The sequence below is a fragment of the Empidonax traillii genome, unplaced genomic scaffold (assembly GCF_003031625.1).
Source record: "Empidonax traillii isolate 1590-97213 ecotype Southwest subspecies unplaced genomic scaffold, ASM303162v1 scaffold151:size923898, whole genome shotgun sequence".
In the NCBI taxonomy this organism is placed as follows: domain Eukaryota; kingdom Metazoa; phylum Chordata; class Aves; order Passeriformes; family Tyrannidae; genus Empidonax; species Empidonax traillii.
In genome coordinates this window covers 170512-183326 of record NW_020955344.1, presented here as the reverse complement: position 1 = coordinate 183326, position 12815 = coordinate 170512, and the positions used below count along the sequence as shown (strand labels likewise).

At 40.8% G+C, this 12815-nt stretch overlaps 1 protein-coding gene across 2 annotated transcripts in view; it reads left to right on the top strand.

Moving 5' to 3' along the window:
* The window catches only part of TMEM255B (transmembrane protein 255B), a 68621-nt gene that overhangs the window by 29317 nt on the left and 26489 nt on the right, over positions 1-12815 (top strand). For both annotated transcript variants that reach the window (XM_027884651.1, XM_027884650.1), the window contains exon 4: positions 1968-2057. In XM_027884651.1, coding sequence (XP_027740452.1) covers positions 1968-2057 — 90 coding nt within the window. The remainder of the gene's footprint in view (positions 1-1967; positions 2058-12815) is intronic.

Below are 12815 nucleotides of genomic sequence, written 5' to 3'. Positions count from 1 at the left end.
TTTACACTTGTGAAAACAGTGCTTAGGTAATGCAGGTATGGATTTTGTATAGGCAAAATGGATATAGGAACTTTATGGATGTGATTTTGGTAATCTATACCTGGGAATTTCAGGAATATATGTTGTGAAGGAGTAATTAATGACTAGTAAATAACAAAAAGGTTCCACATTTTTAACTGAATCCCTTGTCCATGTGCTCTATCCATTAAGGATGCCATTCTGTCAGGTTCTGAAGAATTTTTTTAATCTGTTGCAGTTATTAACTGTAAGTGGGTTGGCTGTGGCTGGATGCAAGGTACCCACAAAAGCCACTCTCTCACTGCCCTCTGCAACTGGATAGAGAAGAGAAAAAAAAACAAAACAGCTAAGGATTCATAAGTAGAGATAAGAGCTGTGAGAATTCACTTACTGATTACCTTCACGGGCAAAACAGATTTAAAGTAGGGATATGACTTAAATTCATTACTAACAGGATCAGACCAAAAGAGTGAGAAGTAAAATAATCTTAAAAACATGTTCTTCCCACCTCTCCTTCCTTCCATGTTCTCCCTCCTTCCCCCAGCAGTGCAGGGGGATGGGGAATGGGGGTTAAGGTCAGTTGTTGTTTCAGTATGCTCAGGGAGAGGAGTCCTTCCCCTGCTCCTGTGGGGTCCCTCCCACGGGAGACAGTCCTTCATGGACCTCTCTGGTGTGATTCCATCCCTTGGGCAACAGTTCTTCCCAAACTACTGTCCCATGGGTCATTCCTCCATGGGGTGCAGTCCTTCACGAATGAGCTGTACTGGTGTGGGTTCTCCACAGGGGCCACAAGTCCTATCTGGGTAAAACCTGCTCCAGTGCGGGCTCCTTTCTCCACGGGCTGCAGATCTCCAGCAGGCATCTTGGGCCTCCCACGGGGTCACAGCCTCCTTCATGCATCCACCTGCTCCAGCACAGGCTCCTCCATGGGCTGCAGGGGGGTCTCTGCACCCCGATGTCCCTCCATGGGCTGCAGGGGCACAGCTGCTCCACCATGGGCTGCACCACGGGCTGCAGGGCCTCAGCTCCAGGACCTGGAGCACCTCCTGCCCCTCCTTCTGCACTGACCTTGGTGTCTGATTGTTCCCATATTCTCACTCCACTCTCCCCTGGCTGGAGTTCTTTCTGTGTAATACCTTTCTGTTCTTAAATATGTTATCACAGAGGTGTTACCATTACTCCTGATTGGCTTGGCCTTGGCCAGCAGCAGGAAGTCCATCCTGGAGCTGGATGGCATTGACAGTGTGATGTCTGTGCTTCATTTGGGGCATACACTGAGATCTGCTGTGCCCTGCTGTGCCCAATCTGAGACTGAGAGGTAGGCTGGGAGCCCTAACAAGGGGAAGGGCCAAAGCAGCACACCACACCCCTTCCAGAGGTACCAGTCCTATGAGTCTCTACTTTAGTTGTGGCATAAGCTGTCATAAGCTATTTGGGATAGGAAAAGATTTCTGATAGTTCGTAGGCTATTTTTATTTTATTTTATTTTATTTTATTTTATTTTATTTTATTTTATTTTATTTTATTTTATTTTATTTACTTACTACCATGTCTTTATCTGTTGATGTGAAATGCTACCACTGCAGTAAAGCTCTAAAGATTTATGCAGCCAACAGGAACATGACTTTTTGCCATGCTCCCTATGAAACCACTGCTATTTTATTAAATAAGGTGATTTGGAAGAAATCACCATTGAATTTGATTACTCATACAGCTGACCTAATTTTCTCTTGAAAGATTTAAGTTTTTCTAGTAGACTTGATGGCCTGTCAAACCAGCATCAAGAATTTCTGCCTTTTCACTAGTGCATGACTGTCATCCTGACACACTGATCTAAAGTGAATTACAACAGGAGGAACCGTCACTTAGGATTATTAGAAAAGCAAGTGTAATTGTTTTACTTAAAGAATTATATTGAAAACGTTACTAATCTGTTTTTCTCTTTGCAGTTGGTAGCCTCCATCGTGTTTATCAGCTTCGGTGTGGTAGCAGCATTCTGTTGTGCAATAGTTGATGGAGTGTTTGCAGCACGACACATAGTAAGTATAGTGATTTTGGCGTCTTTCAATTTTGATTAATAATGCATTTTCTAGCAGAAAAGCATTTTCTTTTGGTTTATGTCTAGCAGTATATTATGGTTATTGATAGTTCTTGTTGGAGATTCCAAATACAGAGGTGATATGAAAGGCATGCTGAAAGGCGTATCTGCTTGGAAAAAGGAGGACACTTCAACAACCACCACAATTTGTTTCCTGTTGCACAAAGGCTTTGTGGGCATGGTAAGTATTTGGAATGCACCAGATGCTGATGAGCACCAGAACACTCCAGGGGGTTTGAATATGCCAGTTTACATGTTAGAAATGTGTTGCTTGCTATACTTAAAAATCCATCAGAATCCAAGCTTTTAACTGATCCTTGATTTCCAAAATCATCAGAAAATAAGTAGTCATATGTGTTAATAGACATTAGAGGTCAAATATAGTGTGCTACATAATACAGCAAGTATGATTGTGTATGACCGTCTCACTGCTTTGAAGTACCGTGGGCCTGTTCATCTTTCTGCTTACATTCATTGAGGGGCAGCATAACTCCACTGGCATCAATAGAACCCTGCCTGAACTTCTGTTAGCAAATACATCAGAATAATTAGGCTTTGGACCACTTGGAGCATAAAGTTGTAAATGGATTTCTTTTTTGCTGTTACTGAAGAGGACTTTAAACCAAATGTGAATATCAGAACCTCATGTGCATTGCACAAGGAAGGAGACATCCATTAGTATAAACACATGAAGTGTGCAATGTGAACATGGAAAAATGCTCTGGATTGTAATCATACCTTGTGCTACACAGAGCCTGCCTGATGTTGAAGTGACCTGCTTTTACTTGCATTTGCCCTGTGGTTGCTCTGGATGACACCTGATATAACTCAGTCTCTGGCTGGCGTAAGACCAAGGAGCCTTTCCATGAGAGCTGCTTAAAAGAGGAGGGGAACAGATTTCTATTTAGGTTTCGTGCTCCTGAAATTTCTGTGGTTGTGCCCTGGAAAACCACTGCCACTTATTCAAATATTAGACCTGTCCCAGAATGCTTGAGAGAACTGGGATTTTATAATCTGGAGAAGAAGGAGGCTCATCGCTCCCTATAACTACCTGACAGGAGGTTGTAGTGAGGTGGTGGTGGTGGGTGTCTTCTACCATGTTCCAAGCAGAAGTTTGAGAGGAAATGGCCTCAAGTTGTGCCAGGGCAAGTTTAGATTGAACGTTAGAAAAATAATTTTCACTGGGTGGTTAAGCATTGGAATAAGTTGCCCAGGAAGGTGGTAGAGTCACCGTTTCTCAAAGTGTTCGAGAGGCATCTGGATGTGGCACTTGGAGATATAGTTTAGGGATGATTATGGTGGTGCTGCATTGATGGTTGGACTAGATGGTCTTGAAGGTCTCTTCCAACCTCGATAATTCCGTGACTCAGTAATTTCCCAGGAACCAGCCTTGGTTTTGTCCCGCTTTGGTGTGATCATTAGAAAGTGTTCAGGTGGCACTTGTGCAGTCTTACACCTTATAACCGCAGTGCAGCTGTGCAGCCACAGCCCCCCATGGCTCAGGTTAGGCACTGATCTGCCTTCTCTGAGGCGAGTTACTGTGTCAGAGGACAGTGTATGCTCAATCTCAAACACAGAGAGAGGCATCTCTCTTGTCACCTTTCTAGGTGTTTCCTTTGTCAGTTTGCACTCTCCTGGCTCTGTGCTCCTTTCACATATGTTACTTAGCTATCCTAGAAATGACACTGCTTCCTATCTAAATCAAGCAACAATATCATGTTAGAATATTAACATAGCCTTATATCTGAAGAAACGGAGTTTCATATGCAATACCTAGAGTTTATATTTGCTTTCTCTGCATTATAATATAATTAGCTGCATGATATTGCTTGCTGTCGTGGCTTGCCCTTGATGTGTGTTTATGAATTAAAAGTGATTCGGTTCATTGCAGTGCTCTCTGGGAAGAAAGTGGGTCAGCAAGTGGCCAGAGAACACCAAGGCACAAAGTCATTGCTCTCGGGGGCAGTTCTGTATCTGGTTATATCAGCGACTGGGTATGACTGCATCATCTGAGCAGGACTGGAGGCTGGAAGGGACTGGTCACTATGCAGCCATTCCCCAGAGTGCTGGAGGTGTATAACCCAATGACATGAATCTGCTTCAGTGATGTCATGACAAGCTTTATGGAAAACCGTTTCCAGCTGTTTACATTTGGGCTGAGTTTTGTCATATCTGTCTCTTCTGGTTTCCTTCACATGCTACAGAACAAAGAAATACTTTGTAGTACCTTTTGTTGAAAAACTAATTTGCATCTCAACATAATCACACTCAGTCTCATTCTCCTCCTCTGTTTAATAAGGAACTTTATAGCATAAGGTGAAATAAAGGTGTACATCATCTAGTTTCTCTAACACATCTGGGAGAGTCTGTAGGGGTGATAGTGTAAGTACACTCTCAAATTAACTTACAGTTAACGGTGAGGCCTTACCAAAAGAATGTGTGCATTGAAGACTACAGTGTCATTGCCATTGTATTACATCCTCTTTGCATCACAACTCATTTCCTACAGGAAAAGCAGCAAATGCCACTTTCAGTCCATTCTGTACAGGCCAGTACCAGCCATTTTCAGACCTGTGTTGTGCTGTTGTCACTTTGGCCACTGCCTTTGGGGATAGCTACTGGAGAGTTGAACTAAACTGTCCTCCAGTGAGGGAAAGGACAAACGCTTGGCATGTCAGAGCAGGTGCTTAAGTCTACACTAAAACCATAAACTTCTTGAGAGAAGAAATAGGGCAACATTGACTATTCTGTCTCCAGTATCAGGATGTCAATACCAATGCTCCAGGTCCCTTTTCTCCTGAAAGGAGAAGTGCTAGCTAAAGCCAAGCAGTCCTCAGACCAAGAGCAAATACAACATCCTTCACATCAATTTGGTAAGAAATGTGTCCTGTTTTTCTTTTTGTTTTTAACTTCATTCTAGCTGGGAAGGATGTGAAGAGGACAAATCACATAATTATAGATTTTTCTTCATGTGTGCCCAGTGTGGAATGGAGACTATTATTGCTGCACATTTTCTCCTGCACTTGTAAAACAGTGAACAGAATAATAAAATGCTTTCTCTATTTTATTTTCTTCCCAAGAAGGCATAAGATTTATAACAATTCTTTCAGGAAAGAGACATATTTCAGAGAAGAGATACTTAAATTATTTAAGACTCACTTTACTTTATAGAAAACTCTGGAGCACACCACTTATAAAATTAAGAACACTGAAGGAAAAATAACTTGATTTAAAATAGCAGTAGCTTATTTAAAAAATAATGCAGATGTAATTCACCTTAAAAAAAAAAAAAAAAAGCCAGAACCAAGTGAAGCAAATCAAAACTAAAATTACTGTGCAGTGATGTTATTTCAGAAAAATATGGTGATCACAGGAATTCATTATGTGCATTCATCTTTGCTTGAGACATTTTGTTATTTAGCAGATGAGAATAGCCCACTTGTGCTAATGGAGATCATTCAACAGCCTCCTCTCACCACACAAGGACATCCCCTGTCCCACCTCATGTACACATTCTCTGCAGTACATACTACCCTCCTATCCGTGACTGCAATCCTCGGCCACTGCCACATGACCCTTGGCTTTGCAGTTATCCTCCAGGAAGAACCTAAAATAACCAGAAGCAAAAAATCCAGTTATGAAGTGAGGAAATTGCCTGCAAGAGCTTCCTGAGAAGGTTAGGAAAACGGCAGGTAGCAAAAGCATGGGCAGAGATTTTAAGATGTGTATCTTTTCACATGCTCATCTGGGAATCATGGAACATTGTTACTGACACATGGCCAGTCACATTTTCCTGAAGTATGGAATATAAAGGGACTCAGACATGCCTGAAAGCTCTAGGAGAAACCAAGGGCTCAGGCAGGAGAAGTCCTCTCTGCTTGATTGTAAGAACTGTCTTTTGATCACAGAGTGGAACTCACAGACCACATCCAGACAGACTTATCAGAGGGGATTCTCTAAAAAGAACAAAAAGAACTGAAGAACTTGGGATAATACCAGTGAGAACACCTAAAGATACAGTAGTGAAATTGCAACTAGTGATTGTTGCCATTATCCTTTCTCTATACCTCTTCAGCTTTGTTTTCTCTGTAACAATTCTTAGAGTTGCTCAGTGCAGCCATAAATATATCCCTAGCCCTTCCTTTCTCCTCACTGAACAAGCCCTGTTCCTTCAGCCAGAATCACAGAATCAGTTAAGTTGGTTCTAAAGGGTCTCTGAGATGATCAAGTCCAACCTATCACTGAACACTACCATGTCAAATAGACCCTGGCACTTAGTGCCATATGCAGTCATTTTTCTTGAACACCTCCTGGGATGGTGACTCCACCACCTCCCTGGGCAGTCCATTCTGGTGTATAATCACCCTTTCTGTGAAGAAATTCTTCCTAATGTCCAGTCTAACCTCCCCTGGTGCAGCGTAAGACTATGTCCTCTCATCCTGTCACTAGTTGCCCAGGAGAAGAGACCAACCCTCACCTGGGTACAGCCTCCTGTCCAGTAGTTGTAGAGAGTGATGAGGTTTCTCCTGAGCCTTCTCTTCTCCAGGCTGAACAACCCCAGCTCCCTCAGCCTCTCGTCACAGGACTTGTGTTCCAGATCCTTCACCAACTTTGTTGCCCTTCTCTGGACACGCTCCAGCACCTCAGTGTCCTTCCTGAATTGAGAGGCCCAGAACAGGATGCAGTACTCACAATGTGGCCTCACCAGTGCCGAGTACACAGAAAGAATCACTTCCCTGGTCCTGCTGCCCACAATATTCCTGATACAGAACCCATTCTGGTATATCCTGTCTTTCAGTCCCCTCCCTGATCATTTAGTGGCCCTCCACTGGTCAGACTGTAATTTGCTAAGGTCTTTCTTGACTTGGAGAGGGATTAAAATTGGCTGCCATACTGAGATGTGGCCTCGTGTGTGTTCTCTAAAAGGAAAAATCACTTCCTCCAACATATCGGTAATAGTTTGCTAATGCAGCCCAGTGTGTGGTTGGCCATCTCTTTTGCAAAAGCACCCTGCTAGTTTATATTCAACTTGTTGATGAACATATCCATTCTTTTTCTTTGCCAATGGTTGCCTGGGGTTATTCCAGCTTAGATGCAGGATTTTACATTCAAGCTGTACGAAAACTAACAGATTGCTGCCAAAGAATTTAGATTCAGGTTCAGCTATTTTTAAAGATGCACTAGATTTCTCTTCTAAATGTCTTTTATCACCAAAAGAAAAGAATAAAAATGCTTGAATGCTCTATTGATTGCCACTTACTTACTGTTTTTGGCTTGCTTTTAAGCATGAACTGGGCTGAATTTTCTGTTTATAAAGCCCAAGACTTTGGTAATGACCCTTATTTACCTTATCATCAATTATTGCTATATTGTCTCAGCTGAAGTTCTGTTTTAACGCAGTTTATGGTCAGACATGAACTTGCTTTAAAAGGAAGTGATTGTAAGAGAGTCTGATTTTATGTGGTGCAGTGAAGGGACAGCATATGGACTGTCCTGTCCATATTGTCCACATTTTTGCTTCAAGCTGGGTTCCTCTGCGTCTTGCTCTGTTGTTTTGAGTTTTCACTACAACACTTGGGCAAGAACTGCAGCAGGAGTGACCCGCAGTTTTACTGAGCACAGCTGCATTTTACTACTTCGCAAGTACTAGGGTGACTTCACAAGCCCATGACATGTAACACAGACCACAGAATTGCATAATACAGGCCAGGCCAGATGTTCTGAGAAGTAATTTGAAAATGTTCTGAGTGAGCCTATTGGCCTTTCCTTTGAAGCAAAAAACAAATAGTTGTGTTCCATGTCTAAAAAGCTGTTACCTTGACAACTGGTGGGAGAAAACACAACTCAGAGAATAATTGAATTGGAATTAAGTTAGGTAGATTCTCTGGAGAACAACACTAAATGCATTTTACTCTCTCCATGCTGCCACATGAGACAAAATTAGCTAATTACTTTTAATTCCATTTCCATCCTGTATGATTCGCTAATATAATAGCATGGCATAGCATATACCATAAAAACATCAAGAGAAGTATAGCCAACAGGTCAGGGAAGGTGATTCTGCTTCTTTGCTCTGCTCTGTTGAAGACCCAACCTGGAGTATTGCATCCAGCTTTGAAGTCCTTTGAAGTCCTCAACACAACAGACCACCCTCATAGGCTATCTTGAAACCAAATCTGAACTAGACGGATAATGCTAAGCTGTGTTGGTGTAAGCAAAGTGACTTGGAAGAAGTTCAGAGAAGAAAAATCCAAAATCTGGAGTGGTACCTTTCAGAAACAGTACTCAGAAGTTTGATTTATTTTATTTAACAAAGAAAAGTTTGAGAGGTGAACTGATCTTGTCCTCTCTAAGATATTTGTGTGATCAAAGGTTACGTGATAGCAGAGGACTTTTAGTCTCTTGCACAAAACCAAAATGCAGTGATTTGAAGTCAGTGCTAAACAGATTCAAACCATGAAGCAGACACAGTTTTGACAATAAAGAATTATGGAAACATCTTTGTCAAGGTTATGGATAGTTTTCCATCACTGAAATATTTCAATCCCAATCTTCTTTTTATATGATCTAGTGAAGCTTATCTGGAAGTTATGAACTTGATGCATATGTCTTGGGATGAAATTATTTAGCCTTTGTTATTCAGAAGGTCATTCTAAAGCAGTGCCTTCCAAAAGGGTCCTGTGAACTATTTTTATAGTAAGGTGAAAACTCTATTGCCTCTTCTCTACAGATCTGTCTGTATGGGGCCCCAACCTGTTCCCTGCTGGAAAATGTTTAGGGGTTCATTGATTAAAACCATCTGAAAATGACTTATCAAGATTTCTGATCTAGGTTTGCTGGTCTTCAGATCAACAGAGAAAACGCAGTCTTTAACATGAATGTAACTGAAATAACATCTTTACTAAAACCACTATTCCTCATGTCTTGGATAACATACAAGACAACCCAATGATTACTATGTTGGATGCATCCAAGGGCTTTGCGGCAATGACAATTACTTTGTCATTTCACTAAGGATTTCTGTCTAGAATATGGAGACAGGGAAGAGCTTCAGGGATTTTGTACCCACAGATCTGCAATGATATTCCTTTCTTTCCAGACAGGTAAGTATGATGCATACAGCCTGAATATACTGACACTGCAGAGGAGCTGGTAGTATGCATTAGTTTGGTTGCCAGATATTTTGCCGTAAGAAAAATAATGGCAACCATTTTTTTTTTGAGAACCTCTTAAGATTCCCCCTCCAGTTTGCAGAGCCTCTCACACTGGCAGGGATAAACCCCCCTGGTTATACAGCTCTTATTTTTCCTCTGAAATTCCTTTCAGGTTTAGCCAAATTGCGAATTCTTTAAAATCCCTTTTTTCTTTCCTGCTGTGACTTGTTTCCTGAGGGAAAAGGGCTGGTATTGTGCCAATCAAAAAGAAATATCTAAACCATTAGGTAGCACACATGCTGACAAAGAACAATTCACTTGCTGATGGGAAGGAAAAAAGAGAAATTCCCAGTTCCTTTCCTATTTGCACTACAGTGTAGGACAAATGCCTTCACTGCTGACCAAAACAAGGATTGGTCCATCATCCCCTAGGCCACTGACATAAACACTGGTCCATTGGCTTCCCTCTTTGAGATGTAACAGCCCATAGTGAGGACCCTCACTGAAGTCATTACTTGGCCACTCAAGTTGCAGCAATGCAGCTTTGAGGGAAGAATTCTGTGTGGATGCAGCAAGAGGTATCTTGCTACAGTTCATGCAGTAGGGAGGGAGGAAGACTACTCATTTATTTTAAATTGGGAGTTTGTGCTCTGAGAAAAGGTTAAGAGAATGACCCATGCATTCGATAATATGAAAGCTAATGGTTAAATGCCACTGCCATTTAATTGCATGATCCTGTTACACAAAGAGCACAATGTCAATGTACAACAGGGAAGAATTTTTAGTGCACTGGGGCAGTAGCAAATCTGGCACTTCCAATTTCTTTGTCTCTGAACATTATATTATTTTCTTTTAGCTTTGCTCCCAGGGTACTTAGATAGGTATGTACACCACTGAGGATGTTCTGAATCAGCTCCAGAGATACGGAGGGAAATTCTACAAATTTTACTGATATTAACATCATATTATTATTGCAAGAAATAATATGAGATATGAAAAAGGGAGAAGATTTTGATCCAAGTTTAAAATTACACTGGTATTGTAGTTTCCATAGATTATGGTCTTCTGCATTTGTACATAGACTGTAGTCTTCTATACTAGAGGCTGTAGGCTTCTATGCATTCAAAAATCAGGTGAGGGGGCAGGGAGGGTGGAATTTGTTTAGCAGTGTAGAATAGCAGCTTGGATCAGGGGATATTTACTGTCTACTTCCATCTTTACTTCCATCTTTACTTTACAAAGCACTAGTCATGATGGAATTTCTGCGAAGCATACAAAGCAAGTTAATTACACTTTAATCCTAACAAAGGTGGGTGACTGGGGCAAAGGGCTTGCAGTCTGCTCCAAAAAGCATAATCTCTCATGCACTGCCAGCAGAAGATGATTTCCTTAATTGTTTCCTATTCTCAGAAATGTTTCTAGACCAACCACAGATGTCTATTCTATGAAAAAAATTCAAAGCTTCTACACAGATACATAGAGGGAGAGGAAGTAACCACCTACAGACTTCAGACTACAGCAAAAATACTTGACATTTTTTTTCATCATTTGTCAAAGGAAAAACAGGGGAGTAATAAAAATAAAACTAGTGGAGTACTAAAACAAGAAGCAAAATTCACATGGATTTAAATTAGCAAAGTACATAAAAATCCTTAAATTCTACTATAATTTAAGTGATCTACTAAAATTAAAGGTGATTAAGTATGCTGCAATTTGCACTAGCAGAAGTTTTTATTTGCTTCGTCTTTAAGAAGAAACCGTGACCAGTATGAATAATAATATCATGTAGCAGGAATTTTTCTCTTTGTAGGTGGATGATTGTTCAGTTGCATATAATGTCCATGAAAAGTGTGTTCCCAGGATTCAACAAAGTTTTGATTGGTGATTATTTATGGCTCTATTAAGAGCTTATTAAAATGTGTTGCAAAAGCACTGATAGTTAATGGAAGTTCACACTTGTAATATATTTTAGTCTTTTATGATACATTCCAAGAAGGTATCATAGTTAGATTTTTTTTTTACCAGATTTCCCTAGAATTTTCTTGTGTATATGCCTCAGTGCAGTTCTCTCCACATTCCCAGCCACCAGCATATCCAGTGGCATTTTTACCTCTCAAGCACTGAACACCATGTATTTCCACATTTCTGATCTTCTGAAATGCATGTGAGCTTCAAAATGACAAGCCAGTGGAGATGGGGAGAAGCTTATTGTACCTGAACGGTCGGGGTATACGTGAACCATTTCACTAATTGTTTAATCTTTCCATTAGTCCTGAGGCTTGTATCAGGGACTTTTTACTCTCCTGTATTTTGGGGCCTAGTCCTGCAGTCCTTTACATTTGGATGAGCCCTGTCAGCTGGCCTCTAGTGTGTTGTCATGTGTGCTGCTGGGGGTCTACAGGGATAACAAGGAACTTTGATGGCAAATTGCTGGGCATAAACACATGCTTTCTGTCTTTTTTCTGCTCAATACCTAACATAAAGATTTCATACATAAAGGTGTTACTTAAATTATAATAGGTATGTTTTGTGCCATGCCCTGAAAATCAAAATCAACACTGCAATATTAATTAAGCCTCCAGCATTTTATTTGTAGATGTAGATATTCAATATATAGATATTACTCAACTAGGTTTATGTAGTGCAACCTCTTTCCCTCCTCTTTAATGTAAAAGAAATTCAAAAGAGCATTATTATCAAAAGAGCTCCTATGTTTCAGTCAGCAGGATATTCAGTATTTCAGATGTCTTAAGGCTAGTGTCTTGCAAAATGACATTTCTTGCAGTAATATACGTACAGATTTATATATTTACTACATATTATTTACTACATATCATTTACTTTGAGGAAAAAGAGAGGAGATGCAGGAGTTTTTCTTTTATTTGAGTTACATTGTGAGAAACAGACTAAACATTTCTTGCATTCTTGTGGAAACGTTAATTACTCACATGGCACAACATTATTATAATCAAGACACAGCAAACCCTATAATCAAAGTAATGTAATCAATGTAAGTAATCAACTGTAATAAGCAATTAAATATCTAACTGCATCAAGCAATAACTAAAATTATAGCCTTGAATAATATCAGCTAATTGCATCATTAGAAACTTGTGTAAAAGTCAGTGGTAAATCTAAGTTTTTAACTATGCAAAATAGCTGTTGCAGGTATCATGGGAAGGTCTACAGCCTCATCCTGAGAGACTTTAGCTAGCAAGACTTGACTAAAGGAAAGTAGACCTACTGCAGTGTCAGGCATGGATTTGCCAGAGGTCTGGAGTATTAAGGCAGCAGTAGGCATCCTCACTGGAGCCTTTTGCGGCCCCTCATCCCCCAATCAGAGCAGCTGCCTCTGATGCCATACAGGTTTGCAGCAAGACAGGCACAGTGTCACTCAGCAGCTCTGCACACACAAATTTTCTTCCTGCCACCACCTGTGCTTGCCCCAGTTAAAGGCATTGGAACCACTGAACCTCCTTGGGGATGTGGAGGGGAGTCTGCTCCTGTTTCTTCTGCTTGTTCCACTGCACTCCATCTGCTTTGGA